The sequence below is a fragment of the Nyctibius grandis genome, chromosome 1 (genome assembly GCF_013368605.1).
Source record: "Nyctibius grandis isolate bNycGra1 chromosome 1, bNycGra1.pri, whole genome shotgun sequence".
Classification (NCBI taxonomy): domain Eukaryota; kingdom Metazoa; phylum Chordata; class Aves; order Nyctibiiformes; family Nyctibiidae; genus Nyctibius; species Nyctibius grandis.
This window is the reverse complement of record NC_090658.1, coordinates 120,828,877-120,851,481: the sequence shown is the minus strand read 5'-3', so window position 1 is coordinate 120,851,481 and position 22,605 is coordinate 120,828,877. Positions and strand designations below refer to the sequence as shown.

The 22,605-nt window shown below is 37.2% G+C and overlaps 1 protein-coding gene across 1 annotated transcript; it reads right to left on the bottom strand.

Annotated features, from left to right (window-relative positions):
- Nucleotides 1-1,207: 1,207 nt before the first annotated feature.
- On the bottom strand, nucleotides 1,208-22,553 carry GEN1 (GEN1 Holliday junction 5' flap endonuclease). The gene is made up of 14 exons (XM_068404476.1): nucleotides 22,459-22,553; nucleotides 18,404-18,601; nucleotides 16,438-16,624; nucleotides 15,041-15,217; nucleotides 13,266-13,376; nucleotides 10,448-10,521; nucleotides 9,833-9,924; nucleotides 8,869-9,019; nucleotides 8,715-8,751; nucleotides 8,532-8,612; nucleotides 7,044-7,174; nucleotides 5,198-5,259; nucleotides 4,505-4,648; nucleotides 1,208-4,277 (listed from the first exon to the last, which is right to left on the bottom strand). The coding sequence occupies exons 2-14, from the start codon at nucleotides 18,562-18,564 to the stop codon at nucleotides 2,830-2,832; spliced, it is 2,856 nt and encodes a 951-aa protein (XP_068260577.1). The 5' UTR covers nucleotides 18,565-18,601; nucleotides 22,459-22,553; the 3' UTR covers nucleotides 1,208-2,829.
- Nucleotides 22,554-22,605: the final 52 nt, after the last annotated feature.

The following is a 22,605-nucleotide window of genomic DNA, read 5'->3' as shown; positions in this document are numbered from 1 at the left end:
AAGTGATGCTAAATAAATTTGCTGCATCTCAGTAGATGTTTAATACTGTTTATAAGTTGAAATAATAAAATTTATACTGCTAAGACAGAACCTAGGGATCTGCTCTGTATCTCTGCAGGAATCATTCAAGCCAGAGGGATGCCGACATGAGGAGCGATAGACAGGTAAAGCACTCGGGCTGGTACAGTAGTTCTGCAGAAAAACTTTCAGAAAAGTACTTAAAGAAGGATGCATCCTTTACTTGCCCCATCCCCATAGCAAGTATCGTTTTATTACTTTAGATAAAGCACCCTGATAGAGCCTGTTTGGGCTGACCAAGACAGATGATAAATGCAAATATATTCAGAGTCATCGGGCTGATGCATCACATTCATTTATACTTAAACCAGTTTATCATAATCTTGTAGCAATATTTCCTGCAGAAAAAAGTTATCCGTTAACCCCACTCAATTTATTTAAACATTTTCTTCACAAGTGTGAGAGGTTGCAAAGCAGTCAGCTTTGGCATGGTAAAAACATTTCCCAAGAAGAAATCCCTAATCCTTAGATTGAGTAAATTACAGAAAGATGAGAAATTAATTTCCCTTCTGTAACAAATCACAAGTTTAATTCAAGCAACGGTAACTGCCCAATGATAAATGTTCTTGTGTTTATTTGCTGCAATGAGCAGCTACAGCCTAAATGAGAGAGGGCATCCTATACAGTTCTTCTCACATCTATTGCTGCTTCTAAAGTAGTGGCAGAAGTGGCAGCTTCTGAAGTAGTGGCAGAAAACGTGCACAAAACTGAGATGCATTGCAAATGAAAAACTTGAATTTTTTCTGCTTTTCATGCTGGAACTGAACTTATGAAATCAGATTAACTTGTAGCAATATCAGCAGCATAGTCCCTTTTTTTTCTTCTGCAGTTCTTAATGTCTTATGATTATATCTTATTTCTGGTTTCCATCATCTGCAAAACATGAACTTGTCATAATTCTGGCACAGTATTTTCAGCAAATCATCCATTAAAGCTGTCATCCCAGCCAGATTTGGAAAACAAACAAAAAACCCTCCAAAACCGGTTTTGCCCCCCAATTCTAAACAAAACCCTAAAACACAGAAACCCACACACTGTAGGTGAAATTTTATGATCCCTCCAACAAAAAAGTGCATTCTCATAAACTAGGTGCAAACAAAAGTGAGGTCATTCACATGATGTTGGCATTTTTATTAATGAAAATTCAAACTCTTGATTCCAACTTTCAGTATTCAAAAACCAGCAGCAAGGAAAAGAATCATACATAACCAATAACAATGTTTTTCTACAAAAAATGGTCTGATCTCTCCACTACTGACCACTGCATAAGGAACCTCTCCATTTATGGTCCCCAAGGTGACTGCTACTCTTATTTTACTTAGCAATTCTATTCTTCTAGCTACCCTCTCACATCAGCTTGGTGATTAAGAGTCTCCAGAAGAGAGAGACCATCTTCAAAACTGAAAGTGAGCTTCCAATATTTTGTATTTTTTGCTAATTTCCATAATACATTTCTCATTTGGAAAATCAACTATAAATAAACTTTCTCCATCTGTCCAGAGGAAAATAAGAAACTACCATTTTGGCTAATTACAGATTGTATTATCTATAGACTACCTATTTCTTCCTTAAACACATCTGGAATTTAGCTTCCTAACTTTTAAAGCCTTGGCCTTTATGAAGAAAGAATTGACATTTTCATTAAGGCATGGATATTCTAATTTTCTATTATTAACATTTTATCTTGGTAAGAGTGGCCTTCCTTCTGGTTGGTCCATATAAAAAGTTATGAATGCTTAAAGACAGGCAAGGAGCCATTTTCTAATAAGCTGTTGAAGACAACTTTTTTTTCCTGTATGAACAGATTGCTTCTATATTAAAGAGGTAGGAAGAACACCTTCAAAAATGCAATTGTATTGAAGTTCCTCCTTTAAAAAATAAACATTTACATAATATTATTCAAAGAATCTGTAATATCATCATTAGATTTTGATTTTCTGTAACTTAACCTCCATTCTATTATAAGTAGAAGTGTTAGATGGGATTTCATATCTTCTTTAAGAAAAAATGCCCCAAACTATAAATGTTTGATTAAAACAGCCATCAAATTTCCTTAAATATTAGATACGACAGCTACAAAACCAGAATATCCTTACATGGCTTATTCCATTCTTTGGAAGATGCACACACTCAAAGAACACTTTATTATAAGGCATGGCAGATATAAACTTAGCTACCCTGCAAGGTACATCTGCTGTGTGTCTCTATCTGGTCCTTCAGATATAATCAACACAACCAGCATCCCAGGATTTGAAAACCCATTTTAAAACTAGCAAAATGAAGTTAGTGGAGCAGAATGGAAAATTTCAGTTGGAAAGAGCTGTATCACTTTGTCTTATTAAGAATATCCAACAGCAGTGCAGGCACTATTTTAATAAGTCTGCTTTTATAAGAAGGACTAATAGCTGTACATAAAACCCTCACAACTGGCTGGGAAAAAACCTATCTTATTTTGTAAATAAACCTCCCTGCTCCCTTGTGTACTATATCCTTACGCTTATTTATCAAGTTCAGAATGTAATCAAGTCCAGAATAACTGGCACTTGCCTATGATCAGCCATTTGGTACTTTTGCTAACATTTTAGTTTCAAACTTCAGCTCCAGTATGCAGCATTTCACAGCACTTCTTATTCAACAAAACTGTGTCCACTTAAAATTGATAGAGCACGCTGCAGAAACTTTTGGAAAGAACTCTGTAACAGAGCTGAAGGTTCAGAGTTAATTGTTATTATAATCTATTTTATGGAGAACCTAATTGATTTTGATTCTTCCTTTTAGTCTTTCAGACAGGGGAAGGGGACTGTCTGCCCATGCATAAGTCACAACAGCACTTTTGGCTTGCTGCATGGGACCAGAACCTGACGTCTCCAACAGTTGCTCTGGACTTCGGAAACAATTCACTTCCCCTACAGAGGATGGTTTTGGAGATACTTGCAATGACAAACTATTACCAGCTTTTTTTAAATTGGTCTTTTTCTTCTTCCCTTTAATTATAAGGGCTGAATCACTGTTTGTTCTTTTGCTAGTGACAACATTACTCCTTTTCTCTGTAAAACATTTTTTAAACTGAGCAGGGTTCAGTTGCCTTTTCTGCTGCTCATAAATTAGATTTTTATTCATGCTCCCATCATCACTGTCTTCACTAGAAGAACATCTGTTCTGACACACACTCTTTTTAAAAGAAGTTTTCCAAGTAGTTTGAGTACAAGCTTTTTTAATGTGACAGCCAGTTACATCTGCTGGCTTTTGAGACACTGGAAGCGTTTCACACCCAGGACACAGTGTCTCTGTTTGCCCACTGAGGGCTAGAGATGTTGAACTGCTTATATTATGGTCTTTTTGCATCATTTCAGCCAGGCTGTCAGCCTTTTTGTACTGATCTTGATAAATGTGTATGCTGGATTCCCTTGTGTAGTTTTCTGATAGCACATTTTTACCTTCCTGCACTAGTTTATTTAACTGACAAGAGGAAGAGACATAATCTTTATCAGGATTCAATGTTTCTTTTGTTTGTTTTAAACATTTTAAAGACTCCAGTTGCATTACATCTTCAAACAAATGCTTTGATGGAATGGAAGTCTTCTTAAGTATTCGCTCACTTAAAGACCACTTCTGAAGTTGTCCCATAGCATTATTTGAAACCAAATCATCCGCGCTATCAGAATGATGTTGATCAGACTGCGTGGCATCAGAATATTCTGAGCTACTTCTTGCTGTTTCATGACCTAGTGGATGCGAGTGTTTTATGCAAGTAAAGTCAGCTACTGGATCACGGGTATCGCCTTCATGGGCTGGTGAAGTGCTGAAGAAGGTTCCTTCCCAATCAATACTGCTCCGCTGTAGACCAGCTGTTATAGAAGAAAAGGATGAGATCCCTGAATTTTTAGTACATTGTGCTGGCAATACAGATGAGTCAGCCAACGTACTCTGTAAGAGCAAGAAAGGCGACGCAGTCATAGGAAGAGCAGCTGCTGATGCTGGCATTTGAGCAGTTGTTACGCAGGAAGCTGCAGCTAACCCTAGATCTTTTGATTCAGTACTTCTCGGGTGTATCTGATCTTCTGGGGCAGTTCTTATATCTGACACGGAGTCTTGCACAGGAAGAATTCCACATCTAGATTTTAAATTCATTTGAGACAGAAGATCGCTAACTTCATAAACATTTGATAATTCCTTTTCTTTTGGTCTGTCTTTCCTGTCTGAAAAAAATAAAAAGGGTGTATCAAAATGGCATATTAACCACAGTTCAGATTTCCTAGTGCTCAAGTATAAAATGGTATGAAAAAAGCACAGTCCCTGAAAGAAATCATGCCCTAATCTTGACAAAAGATGGTATTTCTCAACAGTGTGAGAAATATTTGTTGCTTTTGCTTCCTGTATTCTGGCAAGACCCAAAAGTTCCTAAGAAATAAGCTTTTGGACTTACTTTTCTGTTTCTTCTTCAGAACTTCTGATTTTTCCGCTTGATAAAGGGCAACAACATCAGGATAAGCAGCCTGAAACAAAGACTCCTCTTCTACTGTGACTACAAATAACTCCGCAGGCTCATCTTCTGCATCAACATAATGTTCTAAAAAATTTATGAATGTACATCAGACATGTTTATACACACATATCAAAAGTAGGGAATAAGAAAAACAAAGACCAAAAGATTTGCCTACAAAGAAGGTATGTAAAAAGGTCAATAGTACAGTGTTTGATATTTAGCTACAAGTGAAGTCTTTTTCTTTCTGCCAGTCTCCTCACACAAACGGGCACACTAAAGGTAGAAGTTTGTCAGAACAGAAAAATTACTAGCTAGTAAATAGTCACAGCTTCAGGTACATAGTGAAATAAGATATGAAATACAGAGTCCAGGTCTTATTAACATGTACCAGAAAAGGTACCTGAAGACAGAGTCCCTTGCTTTCTAGGTAGACATTTTTTTAAAGAATTGCTTTTACTTTCAGGGTATGTGAAATTTGCTGCACATTTTCTATTGTTTTCATAGAACAGTTTCCAATCTCACCCACGTTTCATTGCCTCATAATGTTGTCAAACTCCTTTCCTCTTTAAAGCATGCTTTTCTCTTTTTCTATGAACTGTTTTGTTCCATAATGTACATAGAAATCAGACCAACCTGGTTTTTGCCACTCTATTTCAAAACAAGGAGTTCCGTTTTTAACACGTGTCTTGACTATCCTGTAAGAACAAAAAGAAGCCATTTAAATGATATTGTTTAAACTGGAAATGAAAAATCTAAGTTACCTAAAAATATTTAAATGCTCTAATTTGTAATGATTCAGAGGGAAAAATATTCTTGTAATAGTGAAATTAATACACTTTTTTAAAAATACACTACTTCTCTGTATAAGTTATACAGTAAAATTTTGGGTCTAGATTTGAGTACTGAAACATTTTTATTCTTTAAAGCTCAGAGGAGCATAACAAGAAATCAAAAAGCTATTCTGTAACTGACAACTGTAGCGCAGACTCCTACAAACGTCAGTTTGATATCTCCAACTAATGCCGCAGAGAAGGCTGTTGCCATAGACAGTAATTTTCTGAACAACCAAACACGGTCATTTATATCTTTTGCATGAGAACTAGAAGGAAGATAAAACATGAACTGAGCAGGGACTGTCAGCCTTTATGAGATTTTTCTAAAAACGTTATCTACACCCCAGTTTAATTGGTTCCTACATGTGAAGAGGCTCCTGCTGAATCATTACTGCTTTTTTAAACACTTGTTAACAAAAGAAACACTCTAGAGCATGCATGATCTGTTTTCTAAACTCTTGAAACACTACAAAGTGTTATAAACAGAGGATGTAAATTAATTCATTCACCAAGGTAAATGCTGGTAACTTATCCAGCCAACCTGTTCAAAAAGCAGCCCCGAACCAGATCTTCACTCTTTTGAAAGATAACACTAAATAGAACAGCTTCTCTGCAAGTAATAATTTAACAGACCATGACACATCAAACCAGAAGAGATACTATCCCATTGCTACTGAATGTCCTTCTGTCCCCCAAAATTAAGGTCTATAAAATACTAAACAGCATCAAGGAACAGGGAAAAACTACTAACCTTCTTGCAATACAATAATTTTGGGGGGCAGAATTTGGGTTTCATTTGGGAAATGAAACCCTCAGATACTAAAGTTAAAATAAGTAACAATTCCCTTCACACAGTGAAGTTCAGATTTGCCAGATGCTAGATTCTAGAAGTTTACGTAAGTTTAAGAAAAGATTAGATCATTTAAAAAAAAAAAAAAAAAACCCAAACGTATTTAGGGCTGATAGAATAAGAAGGTACTAATTCTGGCTCAGAAAACCACTGAGTACAGAAACCTGGATGTTGGGAAAATATTCTAGGGGAAAGTAGTTACATGCTTATCTTGTTTTTTTTTCCTGCATATCCATTTTTAGTAACAGGACACTTGGCCATTTTTGTATTCCTAAATGCAGCAGTCCTAAATGAAAATGTTGTTTTGAGAAGAAGGGGTAGCAGGATAGAACTGTAAGCCAATAATGTCATCAGACACACTGTACGACACCAGTTGGTAGGTCTGATAACAAATCAGAGATGATGACTGAATCCGCAGATGCTCATTTCTAAGCCTAGGCTCTTATTTTGAATCACAGACGTCAATTAAACTTCTGCTAAGAATCTGAGCAGAGGATCAAATCTATAACACTAAATCTCATGTGCAGATCCAATGAAACAGAATAGAAAGTAAGCATAGGGAAAAGCAGCTATTGTCAGTTAGAATGAAAAGAAACTGCTGTATGTATTACTTTGTGCAGCAGTAGTATAAGAATTGGTGTACTGATCTAAATTTTTACCTCTATTCAAAATGAGCACAAAGCTTGAAACAGAGATGGAAGAAAACCATTATATTTCCATAAAAAACAGAAAAAACCCATTATTTTCTCCAGCAGCAGAAGTAAACATATTAAGTTCAAGAAATCAAATACATTACCTTATTGCCTGCAGTTGTTTCGAATCAATGTATCCAGATTTTCTCTGGATCATATCATAATGGGCCAATAGTGCTAACAGTTTCTTACAAGCATAATGTTTGGTCCATTCCATCTTCTCAGAAGCAAATATCTGTTAGTAGAAAAAAAACACCTCAAACTTTAAAACTTTCTTATTCTGTTAAATATCATGCTTAGACAGCTATGTAGTAGGGACACAGGACTAAACACTTAAAATATCTAGAATGCTTTTATAGATTATTGTAATGCCTAACGATATCTCACTGCTGAGGGAGGGAACAGTCATTCGTAACAGGGCAGATTCATCAGCTGTCAATAACAAGCCAAGGGAACAGTTGTGTAGTGGCAGCAGCAGGAATAAGACAATTGCTAAACACCTGATCAGATTCATATCAGCTATGCAAGGAGCTGTGAAAATTATGTATTTTGCATGTGAGAGAAGGATGAACATGGATTTTCATTAAAGCTACATTGCTCAACAGCAGTTGTTACGCTGTATGTAATTCTCACACTGTAATCAGTCCTGGAAAATGAAATATTGTAAAAGATCTGCTTTCACCAATAAAAAAAGAAATAAAAGTCATTCTCAGAAAACAATGCTAACACGCATATATTAATGCATTTCCTTACCAAGAGGGTGGTCAAACACTGGAACAGGCTTCCTGAGAGGTGCTCGATGCCCCAAGCCTGTGAGTGTTTTAAGAGGCATTTAGACAATGCCCTTAATACATGCTTTAACTTTTGGTCAGCCCTGAAGTGTTCAGGCAGTTGGACTAGATGATTGTTTGTATGTCCCTTCCATCTGAAATAGTCTATTCTATTCTATTCTAAATACAAGCCTGGTATCTGGTTTTGGGAAAATGGGAAACAATCAGAATGGAAACAATCAGAATAAAGCCACTTCTGCTTGTTATATACAGAAGCTGGTTATCTCAATGATACCAAAAACAATCATTGAAAAGAAAGTTTAATGTTAAAAAAAAAGTCTACAATCATGACTTGCTAATACCCAAAGTTACCACATATGCACCGTTTCAGTATGACGATGAAACAAGTATGAGTGAAAACAAGAGCTGTATCATCTGTTAATACCTTTACAAAAAGTGGGTGAAAACAAAAAAGATAACATCCCTGAAGCATATATCATGCCATATAACCACATAGTACTTTATACACTATAGTTCATGCAGCACTCAGCAATCTGATTTAGTAATACTGGACACTGGAAAAACAAAACAATGGCAAGTGACCTTTTTCTGAGTTCTCTTTCTTCCACTTTTCTACAAACTTTTTTACATCAACTTATTTTTTATCAAAGTCTTCAATTTTAGGCTTTAAAAAAAAAAAATGAAGTCTTTAATTCTTATTTCCAGCAAAATTACCAATGAAGATCAAAATTATCACAGATGCCTTCCTTGCTAACAAACAAAAAAACTACAGAGCTCAATATCCAGTATTCTGTTATATACCTGAAAGGACAATAAATTTGGCCTTTGGCATTCCTTTATCTTGATTAATTTATTCTTGTTTACCAGAAATTCTTGGATAACCTTGAGATAAAACAAAAAAGAGACAGTTTAAGAGAGGGCAGAAATATGAAATTTCAATTAATTGATTAAAAAAATTTATCTTTAAATAGGCTTGTTTGTTACCTCAGAGAACGGAAAGCCCTCACAACTGTTAGCTTTTCTGCAGGTAAAACAAATGTGTTAGGAACTGAATACAAATGGGAAAAATGCAGAATATAAACGCTCACCCTGCACATGAACGCAGGGAAAAACAGTTCAATTTTCAAGACATTCCTACTTTCTGATATTGTCCTCCACTGCACTTGCTTGCTTCACTTGCTCTAACTGATGCCATTCACAAGGGCAGCAGTATTTGGAGCCATTGGGTTTGCAGTATCTAGTGCTTCCACAGAATTTGCATCCACTGTGCTCATGTTCCTTGTAAGATCCTGTAGAAACAGATGCACAAAGCGTGAGGAGAAAACAGGTTTTCAAAATCTCCAAATATACAAAGCTAATAGTACAAATACAAAACTCGGAACACATATGAATCTGACATGAATAGTAGCTGTAAGCAGATCTGCGTGCATTAGCGGTATTTCTATATCTACAGTGAAAACTGACAAATATGAGCATGCTTTCATTTTTTTTTTTTTAAGACTTTTTCCCAAGTTTCAGACCTTATGCTGAAAACTTTCTTACCTAAAAAACTACAGAAGTAGTCTGTGACATCCTCACAAATGTATATAAGTAACATATCTGAAAGAAGCTTTTCCTTCTCCAAGTGACGGGTTTGAACGAGCTCACTGATCAAAGATGCTACCGAAATGAGATTCCTTAAGATTGATTTCTTTTTATGAAAACACTGCAGCAAAACCCAGCAATGGTAATGGTTCAGTTGTCTTCATGCAAGACCAATTCAGGCAACTAAAGAAATAGTTCCTTGTCAGTATAGCATACTTTCTTTACTGATAATGTTAAAAAGGCAAACACCTGTGATCACACAACAGCATTGTGGTAAGATTCCACCTGCTTACCTAGTTTCACATTTGAAGAAAGGTAGTACCCAGAGTCAAAATTTTTATATAAAGATACATATACACATTATTGAAAATGTGAAGGTAGCCCAGAAGCTGAATGATGAGACAGGCAGTTTTAATGCTAGTCATAAAAAAAACCCAAAACCCCCACCCCATACACCCAGAACAAAAAGTAAACAAATGATTAGGCTAAAAACAAAATTCAGCACTTTTCACACTGACCTGGATGATGGCACTCAGAACAGTGAATTACTCTTTTAACAACCAAAGGTGGATTATTATCATACTGACATTGTTCTTTCCATTGCTCAAACCTAAGAGGATGATATTAAAAGGATTAAGAAATATTTTTAACTTTCGTACTTAAAACACTGAAAAATACTCCCTTTATACTTCTCAGGCATTTACCAAAGGAACAGCTTTCTAATTTACGAAATAGATTTTTTTTTTGAAGTACATTATATGATTGTTGGATTTCTAGTATTGACACACACATTATGATAACAAACATAAAAAGCATTTGGTATCCCATGTCCTGATCCACAATCCAATTAAAAGTCAGCAAAAGTCTCTCATCACTCCCTATGATTCCTTTCCAATATATCAACATACAACTGCTTGCTCAAGAGCTAGGACCCAGATAATGTTTAAAACAATTAAGAAGTTTGCCTAGCAGAATGCATAATTCATTTGCAAATACAAAGTAAGGAATGTGGTAATCTCTTCTCCCCCTCCAAATTAAAGTATTACAAACGTTGCCTTGGAGCTGAAGTACATACCAGCAAGCCTTTGAATAAAATCAAGTACTTCAGCATGCAACATAAATTTTCACTTTACCTTTGCAGTAAATTTTGACCTCGCAAAGTCTCAACTAACTTTAAAGCTTGCTCCTTCCCAACTCCTGGAATGCCCTATAGAGACAGAAATATGAAACATTATTTAATGACAAACAAAGTATTCAGGTTTTCATAAAAACTTCCTTCATAACATTATGTAGAGAAATGACAAAAATGGTCCCATATGTTGAGAATAAATTGAGAAAAATAATTTTTGACCAAGTTTTACAGTCAGAGAAGGTAACAGACTACAGCTGTACTACCAGCATAACACACAAGCTGCATAAAATGTTCTTACGCTCAGTAGCAGCTCAGATAAAACAAGATAGAAGAAAACAATAGGGAAAGAGGTTTTCTTTGTTTTGTTTTCCTTCTTGCTATCTGCAACAGGACAACAACATAAATACTGGTAACATTCTTGCCAGCTAACTGCCAGAGAGCTGAAACTTTTCAGAATTGTCTTGGAAAGACAAGAAGACAGATCTTTTGGATGTTAGAGTCAAAAGGCTGATACTTAAGAGAGAGAATAAACCCAGCAAAAAGCTTTCACCCACAGGAAAGAGATACTTTATTGCAGCAGAAACAGCTTAATATTTGAAGCACTTATGCAAAATCAATTCTGAGAGGTGACAAAGTGCAAGAGCATTTTCTGAAAAAATAATTAAAAACCCCAATAAATTCCTCCCCTCCCTTTCAATAATTGCATGCTTGATTTTGATATTTACTCCATTATTACATCTGTAGTATGTAGGTGCTTTATAGGAAAAGGGACTAACACTATGGATAATAGTTGGATAGGAACAGAAAGTATTTTCATAGAATCATGAAATAGTTTGGGTTGGAAGGGACCTCTAGAGGTCATCTAGTTCAACGCCCTCTGCAATGAGCAGGGACATCTTCAACTAGATCAGGTTGCTCAGAGCCCCGTCCAACCTGACCTTGGAGGTTCCTTTTCTGGAACCTAGCTCATGGACTGAGATCCAGAACTTTGTAGTAACTCCTAAACATACTCAAGAGTGAAAGTCAGTTGATCCAAAACAACTAAAGGAGAGCCACGAAAATGATCAGAAGGCTGGAACACCTCTCCTACAAAGAAAGTGTGAGAGAATTGGGGTTGTTCAGCCTGGAGAAGAGAAGGCTCCAGCGAGACCTTATTACAGTCTTTTAGTACTTAAAGAGGGCTTATAAGAAAGATGGGGACAGACTTTTTTAATAGGGCCTGGGACAAGGGCTAATGGCTTTAAACTAAAAGAGGGTAGATTCAGACTAGGTATAAGAAAGAAGTTTTTTACAGTGAGGGTGGTGAAACAGTGGAACAGGTTGCCCAGAGAGGTGATAGATGCTTTTCCAGTTCCTCTTTCAATCCTTACTCTATTTTGCCAAGAATCATACAGTTGAATATAAAGATCGTATTGAGTGTGCTTTCTACAGCATTATTACAAATAAATCTACAGCTTATTTTCATTCAGCTGTAATGGCTGAACTGAATATGGGCAACCATATGAAATAAATGCACATTCAAAACCAATGAGAAGTTCTCATTGGACTGCAGCCAGACACTCAGGTAGAGAGTCAGATATTCAGCTTCTGCAAGGAAAGTGTCATTTTGATATATATTCAACAAAGTAAAGTAAGTGCAATCATAGAGTGGTATTCTCATTTATTTGTTCTGCCAATCCCCATTCCCAGTGCATTCCTGTAATTCAGCTTTCCTTAGAAGCTTCTATCTTTTTCCACTTTGCTAGGCTGCAGTAACTCAAAAGATCTATCTGACATTGCACAATCGTGTCCCTTTAGGACTATGCAAGAAGCTGGCATTCCGGGAGCTGCTAGTTCCATTACAATAACCACTTATTAGCCACTATGTTTTTCACTCCCTCTCTCTTTAGACATTTATTTTGTAATAATAAAAACCAACTATTTAAAGATTCTTATAAAAGAAGCAAGTATTTCAGAAAAAAAACAACAAAATAATTATAGCTATTTGCTCTTTCAGCAGTATCAGTTTTTTAAAAGGACAGTTTTATCCAACTGGAACACAGTGATTTAAGAATAACTAGATATCCACTGCAAGCCTGAATGGGAGCAACCGTTGCCTGAAGTCACGATATGATGAACCGTATGGAAATCAAGTTTCATCACATTTCCTTTCCATTTCAAATAGCCATTACGACAGCTTCTGTTCAAAGTTTCCAAAAAAACTCAAGAGCTTACAGGAAAAAAAAAATTGAAAAAAGTGAAGCAGTAATGAACGAGATCCCTCTCCATTCATTAGGCAAACTTTCAAATAGGTGACTTTTAGTTCTGTCGTTTTTGTAAATATATGATTTATGAAGAAGTAGAAGGGGATACATCCAAACTGCATCCAGAACTGGCATTACTAATAACGGCAGTTCAAAACCATCACTACTAAGTCTTCCAAACAGCATCGACAAAGCTGTTTTTCTCCTTTTCCACAGCCACTCTGCCAGGGATGTACATCTATGCGAATGGGTACAAAGCATCCTCACAAAAAACTGAGTTTTCACACCTTTGCTCAATGTAATCAATATCTAAACTTTTGCCTTCACCTCCATTATAGAAACAGTCTGGAATAATACATAACAGTTTTAGAAAGATTAATGCTCATGAACCATTTTGATTACCTTTAAGCCTTCACAAATAAAATTTACAGCGACTTACTAAGCATCTTCTTCAACCAGATCTCAGTAATCACGCATTGCATACAGTTTTGTCAGCATGCACATGTCTCCCTTGATATAGTTTATTGATTTTCAAGACAGCGTAAGTACCTAATAAAAAACAATTATATTGCTTACCTTTGGAAGATAATCACAACCCAGAAGAACAGCTAGCCCAATCAACGACTCCCTGTCACAGCCAAGCTTCTCCTTAACAGAGGACATTGTGTAACAGTCAAGAAGCGGATCCTGCAAGAGAAATTTATCACACATTTCATTTCTGTAACATCAGAAAGGGAAGGAACTGCCCTAAATCACATTCAGTTTGATTGCTTACCCACCCCTATTCACCCACATTTGCAGGAAATGGGTCTACCCCGTAAGAGGGGTCTGATAGCAGAAAAAATAAAGCAGCAATTAAAATTTATAATGTAATGCATGGACACCACATGAGTAACTACAGTTCTGGAATTTCGAGTTTTAAGTATGGGCATCAATTGTTGAAAGAAAGTAAAATAAGCTAAAGGGTGTTTTGTTTATTACTTGTAGAAAAAGTGTGGCAAAATTAACATTATCCAGTACTAGTGGCTGTGTAAGTCATCTCAGGAACTACAGTTTTTAAAATCCATGTAAACATTCTAATGTGCTACTTGAGTAAAAAAAAAAAAAAATTAAAATGTTACCTAGGGTATTAAACATGAGCTAAAGGAAGACCTGAAGCTTTGAAGGGTAGAGGGACTCAAACACAACAACACAAAATCAAGGTTAACATGAATCAAAACATAGGACACTGCTGCCCACCCCGTCCACCCCCCCCCCAAAAAAAAAAAAAGACCGAACCTCATACAAGCCAACAATCCAAAATAATCCAGTTTTCTGGAACAGATGCCCCTGACAGACACACACTCACATAAATTATTTTTTTATGTTGACTTAGATACATAACAAAGCACACCTGAAACACTGAGGTCACCTTCATTTTTGGTGATGAATGACACGGAAATAAATGAAAGAAAAGAATCAGATCAAGACAAAACCCAAACATGGTGCCATCAAAGCAAATCACCTTCCATTAACTTTAATTATTTTTTTAAAAAAGTTAATTGTTCATAGTGCTTTTTTTTCCCATTCTATGGATTTTTCCTATCACTGAAGTATTTTCTCTGCAAGTCTTTCAGATGAACATTATTTAAAATTCTAACCCCACTATTATTTTTCCTCCATTTTCTAGATAGATTCACCAGACAGAACACAGGCATTCCTCTCTCTGATTTATAGAGAAAGTATAAATTACAGAAATCTGGCGTTGCCTTTCACCAGTTCTGGAAAATTGCATTCCTAACAAATGAACGCTTCAGCTCAAGGTCATAAATTGATTTGTTTTTTTGAATGATTGCAACAATTGATTATGATACAGATGTACAGTCCCTATCCTATCCATGTTCAATTGGAGACTAACAGTATTAATTGTAAGTATATTCATAATAAAACAAACCTGTAAGATGCAAGTGTGTGAACACTGTTATTAGACCCAGGAGGATGACCACTCCCATATGCCCTAACAGTAAATTTATAGGAAGCAATTACTTCACTCAAGTTCTCCACTGTAGAGGAGAAAAGGGGGAAAAAAACATTTGCTACTTAGCTTTATATGACACATCACAGGACACTACAAACACAGACAATAATACCGTAAGTGTTCTTCAATTCAGTAGTTTTGCTCTCACATCCAATACACGGATTGCCAGTAAATCAAACAAAATGTTCCTGTCTTAAATGTACTATTTTAAACAAACCCAGCTACTAGAGGGTAAGCACGATAACATCTAAGTAATTGTTTTAAGTCCCTTCTTTCTATTTACATTTTTGGGAAGAGTCTAAAGAGAGGGTGAAAAGGGGATGAGGTACATTACCTTGGCATTCATGGCAAAGTTCCTGTAAACTGTTTGAGCTCCGTATAAGAAGACATCTCCATCATTGGTAATGCAGCCATCAACATGTCCTTTTGCATTCAGGTAGGCACACATTGCCTCTGCTTCCCCGGCTGCTTGAACCCAAGGGACACCTAAACACTCCAGCAGTTCAAGACACTAAAAGAAAGAAACCAAAGGGAAAGACAGACTGAATGCTGAATTAGATCCACTTATTAGCATGCTTTTTCTCAGACACAAATGTATACAAAAACTGCTACTGCTGCACTGCCTATAGAACACTACATCTATACAAGCACTACTTCTGAAGAAATATACTTCACTGTATATTCAGTCAAAGGAAATATCCAAACAAGAGCAAAGTATTAGTTACAGGACTTGAACACAGCATGATTAATGGCTACTCTTTCACATAAACCTTTGCACTTTAAATAGATATTTAGGATGTTTTCAAAAGAAGAGTAACAAAGGAATATTTATCTTTGTGAAGCAATGCTGTTTACTCAAGTAGTAATACTGGGCTAGCACAGACATCTTTCAACAGATGCCAGGCTCCCCCAGAATATCAAGCACGAAAGTACAGTACTGTTGGCCCAGTAAGACTGGACCACAGTATACGACATACTGATATATACTCATATATATTTCTTACAGATTTCAGAAAAAAGAATTTATTTTAGAATTTAAGAATAAAAGATGAATCGATACATTCAATCTACTGAAGCCATGAATGTCTATAAATTACATTTCATAAAATTCTGAATAGACAAAAATGGTTAAATATCTGCAACAATGAATGAAGAAAATTACTGATTAGGAAGTCTTTGCAACTAGAGTTGTCTCAACCATCTATACCAAGACGACTATACAATCTTCCTTTTAGCCTAATTCAGTAGGTTTCCAACAAGTGTATCCTCTCAGCTATTCAGCTAAGTTTACAAAATTATAGATCTGCGTTACAGAACAGTTCTGCATACCCCTTCAAAAACACACTAGCTTAGCTTACATAGGTACACAACGCATTCCTGCTTTCATGTATACCCCAATCTAGGAAAAAAAAAAAAGTATCAATACTAATACTATTAAAGAACAAGGAATTTGGATTTCTGTAATAAACAATTATGACTGTGGCTCACTACAGCATAACATGCACAGGAACACATCAAACAAGAAAATTATTCTAACTGACATTGTCCCTCTTCTACAACAACAGTTAACACATGCTGTAAGGCCAAATTTCAAAGGCATGTGTTCCCTCAAAACACTGTTGAAAATTGTTGTGTAGAAAACTATTAATTCTTTCAAGTTCTTGTATTTATTTGGTTACGATTTCTTCCCATCACATTGAAATTACTGAAACACAGCCCTCAATAACTCACCTCTTTTAAAATGGCTTTAAATAAAGATCTCCCTGTTCTCGCAGCTCCAACTTTCTTTGAAGGTCCATAGCGCATCTCATTCCTCTTACTCATTGTGTCTGCTTTCAACTTGGGGGCCTCTCCTTCCATGACAAACACTAGTTTAATTCCCATTGATGTTAAGAAAGAGAACCGAAAAAATAGGTTTCTGCAATAAAGCAAGGCATTCCATAAGATGTAGAATTAGCAAAGTCTGGTTTCTTCAGACTTTTTCCTTGTATCCCTCAGACTACCCTAGGAACAATCTTAGCTTTCTCTCCATATTTTATAATTCCCTCACCCCCAAGCTAACAAACCTTTTATCTATAACCCTGTCTTTGGTTGAAGATTTTTTACTATGAACTTGTAACAGCTTTACAAAATTCCCAAGAAAATACCACATAAGGACAAGAAAGATCTTTTTTTTTGGTGTAAAGATTTAAGCAAATTTAAAAGGTTTAATAAAAAACATACAATATCAAAAGTCTGCTTCCAAACACATCTACATTGATTCTTTTATATAAAATCTTAATGCCAAATCTATCAATATAGGTATGTCAGATTCTGAAGTAACTGAATGCTGTACTATTAGACAGACTCATAGATGCCATTACCACGCCAATTTATTTCATATGCAAATCAGCATCGCTGACAGGTGGAATTTTGCAAGGAAGCAATCATAACTATTTGGTCTGTAACAGTAAAATTGAGAGCAGTAATATCAGACAGCACATTCTTTTTCCAGTAATTCTAGGATCAATCTGTCAAAAAGAGTAGACCAAACAGTTATATCTCTTCGATTGACATGGAAAGACCATTACTCTGGATTTAATTTTGTAAATTTGCTGTTGTCAAAAAAGGATAAGCCGATCTTTTGAGGCTAGTTCTATTTTCACAAATGATATAAAAATCAATCACTTACAATAAGTTTCTCTAAAATACTTAGCAAAACAATCTAATTTCCAACTGCCTGAAAACATTTCTTTTTTTGGTAGAAATCTGTTCATTCCTCTGTCTTGCTTTGGAAAGGCTGCATAAGAGATCTGGACTGATGCTTCCATTCCACTGCACACAGGACATCCTATCAGAGGGAAGTAATGACTTTGGTCATGCTTTAAGTTTTAGTCAATTATCCATTTGGGGTCATAAGCATAACATTTTAAGAAAATATTCTCTGAAGATGCTGATATTTCATATCAGTTGAATTCAACAGAAGCCACAGGAACATCTAACAGCAGCTAGTAACTCAGTATTCTTGAGGTAACCAATAACAGGTCATTTACAAAAATTTGTATATATTTTCATTTTTGCCTGCATAATTTGTGGAAAACAGTGCTTTGAAGTTACAGCTGCCTATACTTGCTCATCCCTTAAGTATGCGATTCATTTAAATTAAAAATATACATATTCTTCAAGGTTGTTCATAAGCCTGAAGAATGATTTAAACGTATTTAATTCAACATGAGGTCTAACTAGAATTTTAATGTATAAGCCACATCAGGCTAGAGTGTGCGTGACTCTCAGTATGCTCTGAATTGACTAGCATCCAAACTGCTGCAATAACCAGTTGAAACTCCCATACTACCTTCCTCAGAAATATATAGGAACTGACACATTGGTTTGTGTTCCTCAATAATCTGGTGTATCACAGTAAGACAAACATGGTTCTGCTTACATCCATCTCATCCTTATCTACAGATGAGGCCTCAAGACAAGGCAGGCTGGGCCCAAGAACTTCTACTTACACATGAGCATTAAGTTGAATTCAGCCAGTATGACTGAGCCTTCACTTCACACCCTTTACTTACGTAGCACAAGCGATAACAACAGAATAAAAACAAAACAGTCATATGAATTTCAGAGGTAGTCTTAATTTTGGAGTAAGTACTATACCTAAATTATACAGCTCCAAGACTTTTGACTACAGTAATTTATCTGGATATCATACCTCAGATGTGGCTTGGTAACTACTCCAATCATCTTTTTAACGGTCTGCGCTTCACAAACCCACAGACTTAAATCAACAGCAAGTGTTTTTCCTTTGAGACTGCTCAAGTTGATAGGTTTTCTCACAGGCTCAAGGATTTGCCACAGATTAGTCACTCCCATTGTTCTAGCTTCTTTGTTGTCAGTGTGAAGGTTTTAGCTGCAAAGACCAAGTAGAATAAAATACTTTCAGAATATAACGTGACCTATGACATATTATGAACATGAGGTTTGGAAAATAAATATTTTGTCATTATCAGTTTTACTTTTATAAGCCAAGAACACTCGCAATCAAGCCTTCTAAGTGTGTAGTGACTCCAGTTCAGAGATTGTTTATTACTAAATACCTTCTTTGGACTGTACATTTTCATTGCTAATCGCCTGAACATAAATAAAAACAAACTCAGTTGGGGGTAAAAAAAAAAAAAATGATTAATTTCCAAGTCTCATGTGTCCCTTACAAATGCACAATCCAAGCTTATTTAAAAACAAAGGAAAACCACACCTCTCGAGGAAATTACTTCCTGATCTGAAGTGGTAGGATTCACATTAAAACATTTCTGTTTAAATAGAAGTAGCCTAAAGCTACTTGAGGAATATTTACAATGACGACACAACTTAAACTCTCCTTAGTATTCCAAGATGATATAAGAAGGGTCACCAGCCACAGACTCTTGCTTGGTGTGACGGACAGAGTTTGTGTGCCTTAAACAACGTGTTTGACAACTCTGGCCGAAGGAGGGGATGGGTGCTACAGAGGCCTGCAAGTCTGGCACGAGATAAGGGCCTTGGGAGCAGAACAATGCCTTTGCTGTGCCTTAACTGACGTGATTTACAGCTCTGACTGGAGGAAGAGATAAGTCCTGTGGAGGCAGAACAGTATCTTTTCCTTGGGGCCAGCCTACATGTGCAACATCTTTGCAACATGAAGGCACCAACCTTGCTTGCACAGAAGCGGGGTCATACAGCTGACACCGCAACTGGGGGGGATCACGACCACCAGACACCCCTTGAAGGACCACCGACTCATTTCAAGAACAATCTAAGACTACAAATGCGCAGGCGTCCCAATTAGCATGAGAAGTGGGCGGAGTGGGGAGACAAGAGGGATGTTACCAACCTCTCCTATCTCACATGCAAATGACCTAAGGTACTTAGAACTTCTGGCTTGGGATGTTGGAGCGCGCTCCCGCCCGCTGAGGACCGGTCCTGACCAGAGGACTGATCCTGCACATCATTTACTGGAGAAGCAACTCTGCAAACAATTTATCAACTCTACAAACAACTTATACGCTGGATCCAAGGGTGGTGAAATATCTTTTCCTCTCTCTCATAATCTCTATCCTCTTTCTCTTTTCCCTTTTCCTTCTCTCTCTTTTCACAATGCCTTTAGAAACTCAAGGCACTTAAGACCATGCCACTTTCCCTGTATTAATAAATTGTTCTTAATTTCATACCAGTTATTTGGTGTCGTTTCAGCTTAATTTACTCCAACGGATTTATGAACTAGTTGCGACCAGGTCGTAACACTTGGAAACTTCAAGTTCGACTTGAGATAAAAAAATGACGGGGGTACTGCAGTACTGGTTGCACTGAGGTTGCAGAATCGCAATTCTTGGAGATTTTCAATATCCAGCCAGCATACTGTCTTACTGGTTTAATCCAATACTGGTAGAAGTCCCTCTCTGAGCAGGGAATCAGCACTGATGACCTCCAGAGATCCCTTCCAACAAACATTTTGACATTTTTAACACTGGGACTGCAGAAACACACCAATGTGTGTTTTTACTATTTTAATCTACTTCTGCACTGTCTTATTGTACAAAGTTCGCCTCATGCCCATTTTTCTACTTTTCCCTCTTCTCCCTAAATATTAGAAGGTAAAAATCAAATAAAATCTGGAATGTTTTGTATTTCTTTCATCCTGAGTTTGAAACCAGTGTACATTCAGATAAAATAAAACCCTCCTTTGAATAAATGACTAGATGAGCCAGCTACCTGTGCTCTGAGATCTGCTTAAGACACACGAGGAGCTGTGCCACCCCGTGGCCTCTAGCAAGCACGGCCATGTTAAACACAGCAATATTCCACATTTAACACCATCGCAGTCTGTCAGAACAGCAAGCCTGTCTGTGTAGGGTGCGTTGTTTTACACTCTAGAACTGTTTTAAAGCAAGGCAGCTAATCAATAATACATCATTCCTGCCACTGCAGGAATGACAGCTTGTTTTTAAATCAAGTTCTTATGTTAAGATTTACTTCAACAGAAATCATGTTTCTCTAACCCATTTCTTTAACTACTTCAATCATTCAACCTATTTTAATTGTATGCATACAGGGTATAATGTATTGCTTTTGTTGTTTTTATACCTCAAGCACTTAAAACGAGTTAAAAATATCAATAGAGCATGCAAACACATGGCAGAATTTCTTGAAGCCCATGATGATCAATTTCTCTGATGCACAGGGAAGGCTAACAAAAGGCATTCAAACCTTCTCAAGACATGTGTGATATTCAGCTTCAGGGGGGTTTAACAAGAGAATATCTAGCAAAAAAAGGGGGATGTCTTTTTTGATGTTATCATTTGGTTCCTGAGAGTCTACATCAATACATTTTTTTTTTTTTTAAATCATGTTAATTGGTTTTAAATATTGTTATGGAATGTCACATGATACTTAACAGGAGAGACAAACTTAATACACTAGACTTAACATTCCATAAGATTACAAAGAATAATGAAGTATAAAAAAATTAAAAGTGACAACAAAACGCCACTTTTTTTCATTATGAGATCATAAAGTATTGTTGTCTAAGGACAGAAGTTTTCCTTACCCTCATTCAATGTATATCTAAGGCTGAGTTATGAAAGCCTGTGAGACCTACCAGTCTTTGCTTTTTTGAGTGTATTCTGCAAAATACTTAGATCTGGATCCTGTACAAAAACAGATCTACTCTTTTTAATAGGAGTGTTCTGTCTACTCAGATTTCATTGAGGATCTTCATTCATCACAAGCCATCAATCTTCTCTGGAGAGATGGTAACTTCCAAAGAAGGGAGATTGAACCTTATTTTTTTTTATGTACTTACAATTCACTGAAGACACCATGCTATTTTAAGATCATTGACAGGAAATAAAAAATAAAAAAACCCCATACAAAACCTTCTCAATTTCTCATTGGGCCAGTATGTGCTGCAGCTATATAGCTTTTATGTTTTATAAATCGTGTTTTATGACTGTATTCTACTATACAAAGTCTTTACACAGCCAGAAAAGTAAGCCGCTTACTTGAAAATAACTACAGAAGACATTTAACACTTAAGTTTAATTCATACGGGTATGCTTTCACGCATTGCCAAGGTAACTTGCAAAGACTGCCAAGCATATGCTGTATGTCTGACTCACAGGCCTTTCAAAAAAAGAAGGGAGGAAGGGGAGAAAGGGGAGGAAAAAAGAAAAGGGAAAAAAAAAAAGAAGCCCCACGACACGTTTTTAACAACTCTCCCCCTCCCTCTGCGCTGTTGCGATCCCCAACACCTGGCACAGCTCTGCCAACAAACCCGAGCACCTGAAGCACGGCACTGGCGTGCTCCAGCATTTAGATTCCTCCTCCACCTCCTACTTTTTTTTTTTTCTCCCCGAGATGAAAACAAAAGCGAGAAGTTGCCTGGCACCGCAGTAACAAGACGCCCCGGCATCTTGCGTACAAGCATTTAAAATTCCCGCCTTGATACGACCGGGCGATAATAACGCACCGCACGGGCACGAACAGACACTTCTCCGACCCGCCGTGAAACCACCAGCCTTCTGGAGGGCTCTCCCGGCCCTCCGAGGCCTGCAGGCCCAACACCGCGGCTCCAGATTCGGGGCCGGGGGCCTCCTGCCCCGCAGCGCTCCCCCGGGCCCGCCCTCGAGCGGACGCCGGCGGAGCTGAGGCCGCGGCGCCTTGAGGTCCGCAACGCCTCCTCAGCGGAGGCGATTCAGCCTTCAGGGGGGGAGGGGGTTAGTATAAACTTACATCCCAGTTTGAGCCCCGAAGCTCAGGGAGACCCGAGCAGGCCCAGCCGCTAACCCCCACGACACGGGGAAGGAGAAGAAATCCCCAGGTCCTCACCAGCTCCGCAGCCCCAACGCTCGCCGCCAGCGGGCACCGCCCCAGCGGCAG

Coding starts and splice junctions, on each gene's coding strand:
- GEN1 (XM_068404476.1), bottom strand. CDS start 18,564: ATGGGAGTGACTAATCTGTGGCAAATCCTTGAGCCTGTGAGAAAACCT. Junction 10,522..13,265: donor GTTGTGATTATCTTCCAAAG/GTAAGCAATATA, acceptor CTGTCTCTATAG/GGCATTCCAGGAGTTGGGAA. Junction 4,649..5,197: donor AATAGAGTGGCAAAAACCAG/GTTGGTCTGATT, acceptor TAAATTTTTTAG/AACATTATGTTGATGCAGAA.